This window comes from Bicyclus anynana, chromosome 19, assembly GCF_947172395.1.
Source record: "Bicyclus anynana chromosome 19, ilBicAnyn1.1, whole genome shotgun sequence".
NCBI classification, from domain to species: domain Eukaryota; kingdom Metazoa; phylum Arthropoda; class Insecta; order Lepidoptera; family Nymphalidae; genus Bicyclus; species Bicyclus anynana.
Genome location: NC_069101.1, coordinates 4946726 through 4962392, shown reverse-complemented (window position 1 = coordinate 4962392; position 15667 = coordinate 4946726). Strand labels below are relative to the sequence as shown.

At 37.0% G+C, this 15667-nt stretch overlaps 1 protein-coding gene across 1 annotated transcript in view; it reads left to right on the top strand.

The window, feature by feature from the left end:
* LOC112045245 (protein lozenge) overlaps positions 1-15667 on the top strand; it is a 72533-nt gene that overhangs the window by 17602 nt on the left and 39264 nt on the right. The window contains exon 3 of the mRNA XM_024081356.2: positions 11636-11749. Coding sequence (XP_023937124.1) covers positions 11636-11749 — 114 coding nt within the window. The remainder of the gene's footprint in view (positions 1-11635; positions 11750-15667) is intronic.

Genomic DNA, 15667 nt, shown 5'->3' with positions numbered 1-15667 from the left:
TTCCTGAAGCGATTTTAATAACACAACAGGAGAGCTTGATTACGAGTGCCGTTGGCTGAATTGCGGTAGTTTATGAAATGTTCCCGTGGGTTAGTTATCAGGCGGCGAGTGGGAACACCGTGGGGTTTTAGTCGGTTGAAGTCCGACATAACCTTCTTGCCTCCCCGTGGCGAGAAGGTATCCATGAGGATTTCCCCACGTTAAAAAAAAAAGGTTACGCTAATATGACTGGTTTGATGACAGTGTGTGAAGGTGGCCATAGGAACTCCTGAACTAAACAATATAAGCCCACCGTGTTTTGGCTCATTTGACTTGGCATATGCTCTGGTAATCCATGTTGGATTATCCATTATCCCATCAGAAGTATCCTTATCATTGAATTGTCCCGTATTTTATACGCAAGTATACCTATCCATTGAATTCCAATGTAACGTCAGGGTATACTAATATAGCTTCTAAGATTTGAAGGAACAGCTCAAGTTAAAAAAGATGCAATACCGCAGTGCCAAAAGTGTTTCTGAATCATTTCACCGCAGCTAGTTGCCTCGTCTGGTGACAGAAGGGCTGGCTGTCCAACGCGGAAATGCAGCTAGTATTGTTGTCACCATTCCACATGGGCATGATTCGTATTTGATGTTGTAGAATTCGTTCTCAATTAATTAATACTAGCCGTGATACCGTGAGCCGTGATAGCCCAGTGGATATGACCTCTGCGTCCGATTCGGGTGTGGGTTCGAATCCGGTCCAGGGCATGCACCTCCAAATTTTCATTGTGTGCATTTAAAAAAAACAAAATTAAATATCCCGTGTCTCAAACGGTGAAGGAAAAACATCGTGAGGAAACTTGCCAGAGAATTTTCTTAATTCTCTGCGTATGCGAAGTCTGCCAATCCGCATTGGGCTAGCGTGGTGGACTATTGGCCTAGCCCTCTCATTCTCAGAGGAGACTCGAGCTCAGCAGTGGGCCGAATGTGGGTTAATAATGATGATGGTTAATACTAAAAATCTAAGATAAAAGTAACTTCTCAGGTGCCTTTTGGCGACGTCAGGAGAAAAGAAAATGTTAAAAGCTGAACGATAATGCGATTAAAGCCATTAGCGTCTAAACGGCATAAACAAAATAATCGCTTGCGGTGAGCAATAGGCATTACGTAAATCACGAATGTGAAAACTTGCGTTTGTCGCATCGCCGCCTGCACGACTGAGAAATCATTTTCACGGCAGTTACCTATAACTAAGCGTCTAGTCAGTGGTTAGTCTGTGCGGCTTTGTATTAGAGCCCTGGGTTCGAATCCTAGATTGGGTATTAGATTTTTTTTTAGGAAATTCTCAATGAAGTTAAGAAGCACGTTAAGCACTTAGTCTCTTTCATTATCATTAATATCTTGTGAAAATTCTCTGCTGAGTTAGTGGTTGCAGAGTCAAATACTGTAATTCTGAGCTTCAATACTGTTCCAATATGAATAGTATTTTGGCTTTAACTTCCTGAATAAAGTGTGTTATGAACTAAAATTGTGATATGAACTAAATACATATATCATAATGATAAAATAAAAATATTATGATTTTATTTCCAGATAACGATGACTATTTATTGAATAAACATTTATTTTCATTAAACACAAAAATTAACGAATTTATTTCAACTGCATATAGACTGTATATATAAAGCGTGGCGATTAAGTGCGTCGCCACGGAATGCGTCGCCACGCCAGAAATCGGTATTATATGCGGCGGCTATAGATGTTTCACATCAAAATGATTTTTAAATAAATTCCAAAAATCGTACAATCCAAATGGAATTCTCAATAAATATATTACCCATATGCAACAGAGAGATGCACTTTCTCCATCACATATCAGGACGTTGGATTTTAATTTCTAAACCGCAGGCTGTAAACGACGTTCGCTTTACTGTTCCATTGTTGTCCGTGCGTCGCTATTAAGGCCCACATGTATGGGGAGTTGTAAAATCTCGGACATGTTTCCAATGCGCCACTGGCCAATCGTGGGTACTCTTAACTTACTATGTACTACTTCAAACTTATTTGCTACATAGTCGACTATGTTTTACTGTGTAAGAAGATGAAGTATATATTCTATCTATATATACATCCTATCTGCCTACCTGAGAATTATCCTAATGGGGATGATGACTAGGTTTGAATATATTGATTTTTATGATACATTCGGGTAAATAGGGTCAATGTTAACTAATTTATACATAAAAGGCAAAGGATTGTCTGGATATTTGCAAAATAAAAGAGATTATAAAATTTCAAAATCTATTAAAAATCTTTTATCGTAATTAGATGAAAATTCATACAGTTTTAGCTTCCTTACATTAAATGTGACATTTTTTAATACACGAAATATAAACGCACAAATAACAAAGATATTAGTAATTTTGTTTGAACGCACATACAAATCTAACGATCATTACATTACCTACGACGTCATTAGTTCGTACCATTTTGTATGGGGCGTTTTTCAGGGATCCGCGGCAGCGCCGCAAATCTGACCCTTTCAATCCCTGTAGCTCCGAAAGTAATGATCGTAGATACCCTGTTCCTTTTACAAAATTACTTTACTATTAGCATACTCTTAATTTATATATAATTTGAAAAACTGTCATCATCCCTATTCTCTACGTGTGTGAAGTCTACCAATCCGCATTGGGTCAGCGTGGTAGACTATTTGCCTAACCCCTCTCATTCTGAGAGGAGACTTGAACTCAGCAGTGAGCCGAATATGGATTGATAATGATGATGATGAGGACATTTTCTAGATACCTCATAACCATACCACCCAAGCATTTGTAAATTGCGTTTTTAGTATTTTATTTAAAGCTACGTAGATATTGGATAGAAGCAGGCGTTACTTTGCGGAAGTGCATCATGATTATATAATTATTTATTTATTTTGCTATCATCCGCGAAAAGCCGACGAATCCATGCGACAACTCAATTGCAATTGCACGTTGTAGAGTCAACATCTTCTGAGGATGCTCCGGTTTCGGGGTGAAACGTACGTAGAGAGTATTTCGTCGGACCTGGGTGACGTTGTCGCATTGGTTCGTCGGCTTTTCGCGGATGATAGCAAAATAAATAAATCATTATATAGCTACATAGATGGCAGACCGTTTACTGGGTCAACTTGTAATTCATATTCAATTTATATTTACATGTCTAGAACACAAGCTTAATGTGTTATTATCATTATTGTACCGTTTAGGTATATTGTGTACTGACCAATCGCTGGTACGTACAAAGTTACTCGTTGTGATTGGATACGCTTTATGAAGATATACGTAGTAATATCGCGTATAAGATGGATCGTATTTCTTTCGAGAACCTTTTGTCTTTATCTGAAGTAGAACTAGTATTTGATTTGCTTTTATGCTGCCACTTTTATCAAGTAGATAGGTAGACAAATAACTTTGCAAAGACTGGTACTTAAGGCAATGATTATTTTATAATATAGATATGTTACCTTACCTTACCTTATCAGCTGATAGACGTCCACTGCTGGACATAGGCCTCTTGCATGGACCTCCAAACACAACGATCTCGAGCCGCCAGCATCCAGCGGCTCCCTGCAACCCGCTTGATATCCTCGGTCCACCTAGTGGAGGGAGTACACAACTTGTAGACATGACTCAACAACGAGATGGGTCTGTAATTTTTCAGTAAGGTATTGTCACCTTTTTGAAGAACAGAACCACCACGCTCCTGTGCCACGCCTTAGGTGTTGTACCCTCGTGAATGACGGAATTAAACAACCGCTGAAAGGATCTTAAGTATCGGTTTACCACCCGCTTTCAGGAGTTCTGCTGTGATTCCGTCATCACCTGGTGCTTTGTTGTTCTTAAGTTGTCTGAGAGCCATAGCCATACTATATATAGCTCTTATAGGCTGACGTCCGGGATATCTTCGGTACAGCGAAGATAGATATGTTACGTGCTTACAAATTACCGCAAAAAGAGATCCAAAAAAAATCGGAAAAGGAAATACAATCCGCGGCAATTTCTAGTTATTTCATAAATACATATATAAACTTGCCAAAATAGTACAAAATGATTTTGTGCAATGCATAATTCGCATTGTACAAACCAGTGAAACCTGATATTTTATCAATAACAAACATTAGTTTTAATTGAATTATTATTTATTGCGCAATTAACGTAATTTGCATTAAATACTCTATTACCTACTGTTGAGCAATTAGTGCTGTTTTGCTGCATTGCCATTTTAATGTCATCGATTTTATACGAACAAAATATATCCAATGACATAATATGCCTATAGTTTAAGAGCCTGTGAACGCCAGACCCTCATTTTATAAAAGCTGAAAGTTTCTCATGCTCTTACCATAGATAAGTACGGTGGCCAACTATGGAGTTTGAACCGTAGTCACTTTGGAAGGTGTAGTATGGCAGGAGAAATTCATCATCATCATCAAAATTAACAGCCGATGGACGCCCTCTGCTAGACATAGGCCTCTTGCATGGACTTCCAAACAAAACTTTCTCGAGCCGCCAGCATCCATCGGTAGTCTGCAACCCACTTGATGTCTCCAGTCCGCCTGGGGCTCGAACAACACTGCGCTTCCCGGTGCGGGGTCGCCATTCCAGCACCTTGGGACCCCAACGTCCATCGGCTCTTCGAACTATGTGCCCTACCCAAATGTCACTTCAACTTCGCGACTCGCCGAGCTATGTCCTTGACATAGCTCGCCGAGCTATGTCAGTGACATAGTTCATATACAAAAAATTACACTACTTAGACGATTGAGGATCCTTGAAACCTGCTACCTCCCAAAGTAACCATGATCCAAACTCCATAGTTGGCTTCCGTAACGTATTTACCTTTAATGCTAGCCACAAACGGTCAATTATTCTACCGTTTCTGTAGCACCCACGACTATAATAGGGATGATGACAGTTTTTTAAATTGTATATAAATTAAGAGTATGCTAATAGTAAAGCAATTTTTTAAAAGGAACAGGTTATTTGCGATCATTACTTTCGGAGCTACAGGGACTTAAAGGGTCAGATTTGCGGCGCTGCCACGGATCCCTGAAAAACGCCCCATACAAAATGATACGAACTAATGACGTCGTAGATAATGTAATGATCGTTAGATTTGTATGTGCATTCAAACAAAATTACTATTTTTATTGTTGTTGCAGTTATATATAGTTGTTAATTTACTTTTCCTATGCCTGAGATGTGAGCCACGACATTATCTCGTGAAAAGAAAAATACATAGCCAACCAATGGTGGCCGAACTAGAATTTTTGCATCAGGTTTACCTGAATGTATCTAACCACAATGAAACGCTTTTATTTTAAGAATTTAAAGATACAGATAACAGACTGAAGACAAAACCAATGTTCATAAACAAAATGCATCGCGTTCACCAAACCATAAGACAATCAAAACAAAAACAAAATCATAACATTAGGTGCATGCGTATAATATGGGTTCATTTTTTCTAAGATCGGGTCTGTAAGTCGACACCAGTAGTAAGTGCCATTGGCTGTGACACAACTCGGCTAACGTGAGCTGATCGGATCGGACGCGTGGACGGCCGGCCCGGCTGTGTGCACACGTTTTGGACATCGATATTGTTGTAATGTTTCATAATAAATACTTGTTTTATTTGCTAACGCACGCCCGATATCCTTTACGTTACGTTGTATTCAATCGAATTCTTTGAAAGAAAGAAAAAAAAATGTGCTACACATAGTTTCTTTTACAACTCGTATTGTAAACGCATCTAATTTCCTAACAACCTGGGCATGACAAGACCTGCAAGAGGTGGAAATGCGCTACGCACTGACAAATCTTTATTAATATCATATACCTATTTCAAGTGTTTAATAAATTTAAACTAAAAAGAAAACCGAACTAAAAATTCAAAATGTATTGTTAAATTAAATAAAAGTCTATTAAACATAACAATAAAAGGCATGTGATTAAGATTGTACTCACTCAAATGGTACATTACCACTCAATCATTTTGATTATTTAAAATATAAAATAACATTACGCCTACTAACGTAGGTACTAGATTTATCTACTTTATGACATAAACTAATACAAGAAAATCTAGTTTTAGCAGATTCAAAATAAGCACGTCATTCCAATGCTAATTCCGTATGCTACTTAAATGTAATTTCTTTAGGCATTTCACAAAAAATAACGTCATCTCGTCATCAACGTGACGTAGACAGAGAAATAAATAGACACGTGATTATTTCCTTTATTAAAAGGCTTTCCGTTATTAAAAGACAAAATATTCGATTTTGACATCATAACACACTCCACAGAACCGCTTTTTCACCAATATACTATCTTAATGTAACTCGTTATTTTTAGTTGTAATTTTGTGCGCACACTGTTTCTTTTATTTTAATAAAGGCATGAAATCGATTACTTATTTACAATCGTCTTTATTTGACCCGTGATTGGGTCTGAAGAAACGGCACGCGTCCTGGTACCGAATATCGAATCGCCTTGTCTCTTTGCTTTACAAAATCCGCACATAAGTTCTTCTCTTTTTTTAGGGAATACAGTGTAAGTAAGCTATCTATTCGTCTACTTTTTTCATTGTCTACGCAAAGTGAACACATAATTAAGAGCGAGCAGCCGTACCGTAAACGTCGTGACCAGAGTGTGACCAAATCATTTTGTATAGCGGTCATCATCATATACTCATAATAATATACACTGTTTCTTCACTTTTTGTTAATTTTCTTCTCTCCGTCTATTTGACAGAGACAATCGAGTCTTATAAATTAACCTTTTTGCTCATAATGATTCTATCATCCAAGTTTTGCTTGTTATTATTGTAATTGCCACTTTCGATATTATAAAAGTTTGTTTAGGGTCATAACAATTTCTATAAACTTTATATCATATCTACTAGTATTTTTTACGCTGGATTAGTGGTGATAAAAAAACCATGAATTTGTATTTAGACGGTTGTCTAAGTTAATATAATACATCTGAATCACAGCCGTGTAGACTAAAAAAGATTAATTTTACATTTATACCAATTGTCAGGTGTTACAGAATTTAAGCTAACGTGAGTTTTTAACACTAATTTAATATAAAAACGGTTTCAATATGTCGGAAAATGCCTCGAAACGCGTTTTATAAGTAGAGTCACGCATATCGATCATATCGTCAATTTATCTTAATCGATTTTCCTGAAAACGTGTCATAGCCGAGTACATAACCAGCACAGCGAGTCGTCTTCACAAATGTCACTCAGGATTTACGCCCGATCGTAAATCAAGATGGCTTCCTTGCCCCTCGCCGCGCACCCCGCGCGCGCGCACCATAATTGAATATTTCACGCGCTCCTCTCAACACCTCCTGGAGACGGCCGTCGAGATACAATGTTATGTTTTATAGCTACGCGCGTATTGTGTAAGCTCCTAAACTGTTGATGAGTGATCATGTAGAATGCATTAACTTTAATAGCAATTTTAAATGCAATATTTCATATAGTTCGCGACACGCCTTTGGAGTTTCGCGGCAATGTTTTATGATGATTTGTTTCGGTATTGAAATGTGCCGTCTTCGATAATGTTGCTTTGTGACGAGAAAGCGACACCGATATTGAGATCTCACGCGGGCGGAAAATATAAAATGAGGCATAGTGTATACCTATGTCACTAACCCAATTTCGACATTTGTTACAATGCATCGTAAGTCGTAACTTATCATCATCATCATTATCAACCCATAGTCGGCTCACTGCTGAGCTCGAGTCTCTCCTCAGAATTAGAGTGGTTAGGCTAATTGTCCACCGCGCTGGCCCAATCCGAATTGGCAGACTTTACACACGTAGAGAATTATTATTAGTATACATTAGCATTAGATTACATAGGTAGCATTTAGAATTAGCTTTTGACATCAGTCTCACCTGAAGAACTATTCTTTTTATTCTACAGTAATTTTATAATAGTTACCTACATGTACATGAAGTGAATCCCTCGTTGATCTGTTCTATCGATATGGTCAGCTCATCTTCACTATGGTCATTATGCTCTTTGCAAGACATTGCCTTCCTTCTTATTTCTTTGTTATTTACTTTAAGGAGCCTGCGTAGATTTAGTAAACTCCTCTCCATCAGTCTTTATCAAATAGTTATTTTGTTTTTAATTTTATTTGTGTAAGCGCATACTATACCTATTGTTATTCCAGCAAGTCTTGACTCGCATGGTGTATCAGGAAACTGTTATATATCGTCACATATTGTTATCGGTGGGAACCGCATTGAATTTTTACAAATCTACATACCGATCGTTGGACTATCGCGGTATTTGTAATTAGTAAATATATTTTTTATGATAATAAATTTATTATCAGTTTCCTACTAAGTTATACAAAATCTCATGTTACTTTTGTTGGACGTACCTACCCATTACGCAATACAAAATCTCATGTTACTTTTGATGGACGCTCTAATAAAGGTACCTTAGGGGTACGATTCGCGGGCCCAAAATAAAGTGACCTATGACGATACCAATTACCAGTGGTGTGCACAAAGCGTTGACCCGGGTATGCGCTGTACGTACAAAATAGAACATTCCTGCAATACAGGTTCGTAGTGGGTATTCTAGGTAGGATTGGCTGAGCATGTCTGTGTATATGATGTTCACTTTTTTTTATAAAGAATATTTATTTAATACATGGCGAATATAAAAATTTCCAACCAAACGAAACACTTATGCCAGGAATTACGTCAATAGTTCAAAAGACTCGAATTCGCTGGTCAAAACCGAGAAAAGACGGATGTATTAGTTACATATAACAAGTAAAATAGTTATAGGGGAGAGAGGGGCTAGAAGTGACTACTTCTTTGTAGTATATACCTACCCTTGGTTTTCTTTCGCCGTAGGATTTAAACAACGAAATCAACATATAAACATAATACGTGCACATTATTATTCGACTAAAAATCGTTATTTTATTTAAAATCGTTCAAACAGTCATTGCATCGAATTATCATAATTAGTAAGTTAATAGGTACTCGTCGTAAACGTGAAATTCCAAAAAGGAATACATAAATAGCAGCTAAAACCGGTCGAGATGAATCAATCATTTATACTAAATCGAGTGCACTACACGCGAATTATCTGCATTAGACATGTTAATCCACTCATTTTAACTGTAATTTTATTCCGTATTTATCGGTGCATTCATTACTGGCGACCGCAAATCGGGCGCCCAAAAAGCTCGCTATTTTCCATCGCCCGCCTATAGGGGTGCCACTCGCATAAGACACGAGGATTCCCTACTGTTTGGGCATAATCATCAGCTTATACGGATGGCCCATTCGCGCCAGGCATCCTTTCTTAAAGGAAAGGCGTTAAATTTTTACACTGCAATACACTGCTCTAAAGTAAATATCCGGGCAATTACTGAGTTTTATCTTGTTGAGTTTATCCATCCCATAGTCTAGCGACTCCTTCATCCGATCAGCTTTATGGTACTATAAGGCTTGTCACTAATTAAGAGTAAGTATACGAAAGTACACCAATTTTAAGTCCAATTGAACTTTCGATAGTAGTTTTAATTTAGCTACGAGTACCAAGATTTGGCCTACACATATTATCGCTAGTCAGTAAATTAATGTTTCTAAAAGCTTAATATTGACAGCCCTATACGTCCAAAAGAGTACAGGATATGCAACACACGTAAAAGTGTCATTCAACAAAATTCAACATGCGTCAACCTTTTTGGTTTTATTTATCCCAAAATTTATAGATAACCATTGAATTAAACAACTAGGTTAAATTATATTTTTCATTTTCAAGGTGACAACCCTATCTACGCGGAATAGTCCACGGTGCATTATACACGCGAGGGTGTCATTGAACAAAATTTCAACATACGTCAACCTATTTGAGTTTGAAAATTGAAACAAAAACATGTTATCTAATTAGTTATACAAAATTTATCAACCCTATCCGTTTGCCATAGTGTTTGAAATGCAAAACAGAGAGTATCGTACTAGAAAAAATTAACATACGTCAACCAATTTGAAAATATCGGAACATTTTAATTAAATAAATTAACATTTCCCTTCCCCTTTAGTTGGGGGCCTTTTTTACTGACTAGGGAGAGCTTAAAACCCTGTTACGAAACTTTTCACAACTAACATAATGTTAATTTGTTGATTTGAAAAAACCTGACCTAAATAAAAATAATGAAATGTTCGAAATATAAATAAATAAACTTATGTACGAGTTTATTATCACGTTTTCAGCAATTAAAAAATCATTTCATGTATTTTTAAGAGATGTAATAATATTATTATGTATTTATTATAAAAACATACGAATATATCCGGCATGTAAGTATGAATTGTGGCAAACCAATCAACTGCAATAGATCAATAGATCAACACACACACACATTTAACATTTAAATCTCTTATTTCACACAGTGAAATAAGAGATTTAAAAATACCTCAACTCTTTTTAATTTTATTCTAAAATCAAATGAACATGTTATGTTATACAATTATGTGGAATTTTTAAGGGGGCAGCCCTATACACAGACAATAGTCTGGAATGTGCATCAAACCTAGGGGTGTCACTTAACAATATTTAACTTAACAACATATTAGGAAAATGACTGTAATTTATACGGGTATAATACCTATTTAACATTAGAAGAGCGATTACTTCACACAATTACGTACTTAAATATATTATTTTTCCCTAAATTAATAAGGCGTAAAAATCCCAACTCAACTAAACTTCGACTCATTCGTCGTATTTCCTACAATGTTTCCCTATGTTTGTTTTAGTCATTTAAAAATACCTACTGAAATACAGGTAAAGGTAGAGTAAAAAACATTATTGTACGTACCTAAATCAATAACATTAAATTATTCGCGTAGTACCTGTTATTTTTATATATTTTTTTTAATTCTCGATAATAGCCTGGAATTGAGTCAAAATCGGTGGTGTTATAATCGGATGCAATTTTTATGACGTCTCCAGAATGAGCTACGCGCAGTTCAAACATATCAAGACGCGTGAGGCGACGGTGGATGGGTCCTAATCCAACAGTGATCCATTGAAAATAAGCTGATTATGATAGATTAAATTATCCTTGATAGCCCAATGAATACTGTACTGTTCCTTGTTTCCGAGGGCGTAAGTTAGTTAGTAGGTAGTTTCGGTCAGGGGCATGCACCTCCAACTTTTCAATTACGTGCAATTAAATATCACGTGCTTCAAACGGTGAAGGAAAAACATTGCGAGGAAACCTGCACCTGAGAATTTTCTTAATTCTCTACGTGCGTGAAGTTTGCCAATCCGCATTAGGCCAGCATGATGGGCAATTAACGTAACCACTCTCATTCTGAGAGGTGACTCGTGCTCAAACAGTCATCATCATCATATCAACCAATGGACATTCACTGCGGAACTTAGGCCTTTTGTAGGGACTTCCAAACATCACGAGCGTGAGCCGCCTAAATCCAGCGAATCCCTGTGACGATGTCGTCAGTCCACCTGGTGAGGGATCGACCAATACTGCGCTTTCTAGTGCGGGTCCAACAGTGATCCTAATATATGATTAAATAAATTAAATTCTTTGTTCCAGGAAAGAGTTTCTCGCTGACCATCACGGTATCAACGTCACCGCCTCAAGTCGCCACGTATCAGAAAGCCATTAAAGTCACCGTCGATGGACCAAGGGAACCTCGTTCTAAAACTAGTAAGCAGTATCTTATAACACATTTTGTTTAAAAAGTTAACTTAGGGTCAATTTACAATGGAATGGAACGAAACAGAAGCGTCAATTTCGCCTCATTGCACGAGAAGACGAGCGAATTCGCGGGAATGTTCAAGAATTCTCGCAACTGTTTCGTAAACGACCATCTTACTACCGACCATCCTTTGCGCATCATCTCGCGGATTACACAGACGGCACTGATAGTAGAGGAATTCTCGAGAATGGATGAATTTTATGGACCCCCAGGGGTCTACGGAAGACTCGGCGGGGGTCTACGATGACGTGACATAAAAATGGGAGTTCACGATTCGTAAGAGGGATCCACGAAAATTTTCTGATTTTTCTGGTAGGTATTATCTGGTTTTATACCGAATGGGGAGTTTTCTAAATAAAATAATTTGTGAATTTATTCCTTCCTTGTGGTGAGAGTACTATTTAACTAAGTAAATCGATTGGATTTTTTTTAACTGTAAATTTCGTGGTGGCTGTTGATTCAGCTGCAATGAAAATTTCCATAGGTGAATCGAATCACATTTTTAACGATTTTTGGATAGAAATTTAGCAGGGTTCCACCGGTACCGGGTAAAATGGAAAGTGGTCTATAAGGAAAACGAAGTTTGAGAACCTCTGATCCGGCAAGTGCCAACTTGCTGTAAACTACTATTCGCATACACGTGAAACATAAATAGACTTCCATAACATAAATCGCACACTGCCTCAATCATTATTATGAGCTCTCTAGTGTTTCTTCCAAACTTACGAGTAACATGTGCTATTGGTTTTAGTTCAGATGTCCCGGATAGAATCATTTTAGTATCGAAACTGGTTAAATAAAAACGTTAAAATTTTGACTAAAAATTAACTGAATAAGAAAGTCGATTGTGGTCGATTCTATGATTTTGACTTAAAAATATTGAAATCACAGCGGAGTATGAAAAATAAATATGAACCGCGTATGTTTCTCATGATCTCCGAAGTAGACTGCAGTATGCCGCGGGAATAATGTTCCTGAGGTAAAAAGTAACCTACAACATGTTGTTGAATATTCCAGTGAAAGATCTATTTTAATGTGTTCAGCCATTCCAAAGGTTAGCTTGAACAAACAGAAAGATAGAAAGACATTTTTTTCACTTCAAAAAACATCGTTATTTTATAATCCCAGACAGAATGTATTGATTAAACAATTTGATTGCGAATGCGACAGTCTGCGACAAGCTTTACCCCTATTCGTATCACTACGTCAACAAGGCCCGAACATATTTTTCAATAAAACCACACTAGTAACAGCATTACCAACTTTCCCTGTCGACGTGCATTATGTGAATTTTATGTTAAACTAAATAAAACAAATTGATTGGCCATGTCATTGCCCGGGGCGAAAATTTGTTATTACTCGCCGCCTGTAACAAAAACCGCACGAGAGACGTAAACAATTAAAATATATTATGGCCGGTTCTATTATTATCAATATAATTTTCATACGCGATACGACTCCTACCTACGTAGTTACGTACGTTTGCGGCCGCGCCATATCTGGCAGATAACGGTTTTCTTCCCACGGGACTTGGCGCGATATGTCATCGGGTCAGTGATTACGAAGGACGTTTGATAGAAATAATTCTGACATTGATTTTTTGTATGAGAATTAATTTTTAGCCCTCATTCGCACGAGCACACGACAGCGTTTTTAAAACACGATGCTTTTTTTCGAGCAGTGTTGCATTTTCAATTGGGCGTTGGAAATAGACCTTCATTTAACTTCATGCTATATTTGAACATAAGTTTTTTGTGCTATTACGAAGGACGATTGACAGAAATGATACAGAAATTTATAAGAGAATATTTTTTTTTAGTGCTTCAAAGCCGAATCCGAAAGTTTGTCCACAATTTGAATAACCAACTGTCTTTGCCTCGTAGGTATGTCATTGGTGAACGATTACGAAGGACGCTCGACAGATATATTTCTGATATTGATTTTAATATTAATTATTTTTTAGGGGCTTAAAGGCAGAATCCGGTACTAGGATGTGATTGAAATCAATTTACTTGAGCCTTTATCTCATATGTCATTAGATCACTTGTTGGGAAAGGACGTTTCTTTTTCTATAAGAATTTTTGAATCAATGTCGAATCCGAATTAGTTTTAACCCGTAAAATCAACTGCCTCTATACCTTGTTGATTCAGTGGTTAGCCAATGCGTCTTTGAATCATGAAGTCTTGGTTTCGAATTCTGAGTCTGGTTATGCGTTATAGTGTATTTCTTAAAAAAAATACAATATTTATAATAATATTTATAAATAATAATAATAATATTTATTGATTCACTAGTACACATAAAAATAATTTACATAAGTCTGTGATCTCCACACTAGGATTCCCTGTATTGTGGTAATCACTTTCTTCCACAGTAGTGAAACAAGAATATTAAAACAAACAAGTTAAATTAGGTAGTAAAGTTAAGTTAGGTGGTAAGTTAATGCTAAGTTTATATAATTCAAAATAATTACAATATATATTATGTGAATATGCGTGTGTGGTGTTGGGTTTGTATGTGTGTGTTGTGTGTATGTGGTGTGTGTAGGGGAATGTGTGAGTGTGTGTATGTTAATAAATTAATCCATGCGTTAATCACATAGTTTAACGCATAATATACTTGAAAGTTATAAGGACTTTGAAATCGAATAAAGAAAAGTTTCAGATTCTAATAATTACACAGTTCAAGAATCTAATTGAAAGCCAGAACATTTACAATGTAAGCTATATACTACTTGTATAGTGTTTGATAAAGTATAATATAAGTATGATATTACATAATAAGTGTTATAATACTTGTCTTCCGTTTCAATAAAAGTCACGCGAAAATAAGAACTAAAGAATAATTTAAGGCTCCATGCACACCAACATTAAAACGCTTTTTGCAGAAAGTTCTTTTTTCTGTGCTAGTTTATTAGCTGTTCTGTAGGGTCAGGCTCAACATACCTCTGCGGGCATCTCCTGTGAGTTAGCAAGCTCACCAGAGCAAAACAGAACAGATCGGCCAGAGTAAAGACTTATCCTGCAAATTTCTGACCTTATCTTGAAAGCGCAGAAAAGTCAAGAGGCTATTTGGGCGACAACACTTCTGCCAAAGCCAAATATTAAGGGGAACATTTTCTTTATCGTTGCATGACTATTTCTGCCATTCTACGTAAGCTTCCTGGAAAACATCGTGAGGAAATCTGCATAGTTGAGAATTTTCTCAATTCTCTACGTCTGTAAAGTGTGCAAGCATTGGGCCAGTGTGGTGGAGTATTATTTAGCCTAAACCCTCTCATTGTGAGAGGAGACTAGAGTTGTTAATCAGGGCCGGCCCGTCCATACGGCGAAAAGAGCAATCGCTCCAGGCGCTTCTCAAATCCTAGAGAGCGCTTAATTGGTAAATAAAAATAAAAGAATTTTCTTTTTTTTTTAATTGTCTATATTTTAGGAGAAGAGAGTAAGAGACCAACGCAACGAGTACACGGGCGTCATCGCTTCGCTATCCGGTGTCTGGGAGTATGATATTAAAAGTATTATTATCGATATTACGTAGGTTATGTACGAAAATCAGGCGCAGTACAAGTACAGTAGATTTTCAATTGGTCGATTACGTTCCATACTTACTTTACACTCATAATTTGGTATAGGTACCTACCAATATATTATTAGAAGAAAAACAGGAGAGGCGCCTTAGTTAGATCTCGCTCCATTTTAAAATTGACTTCGGGTGCTGTTGTTAATGACGAAGCCGTATCGTTCCAAAATAGTTATACTTCGATTCATCAGATGGTTCCGATCGCGCAGATGTATCCAACGCCTAAGGAGTCCTATCGAAATTGGCTGCCGGGTGAAAAGCACGTTACGCCATATGGGACGGCGGC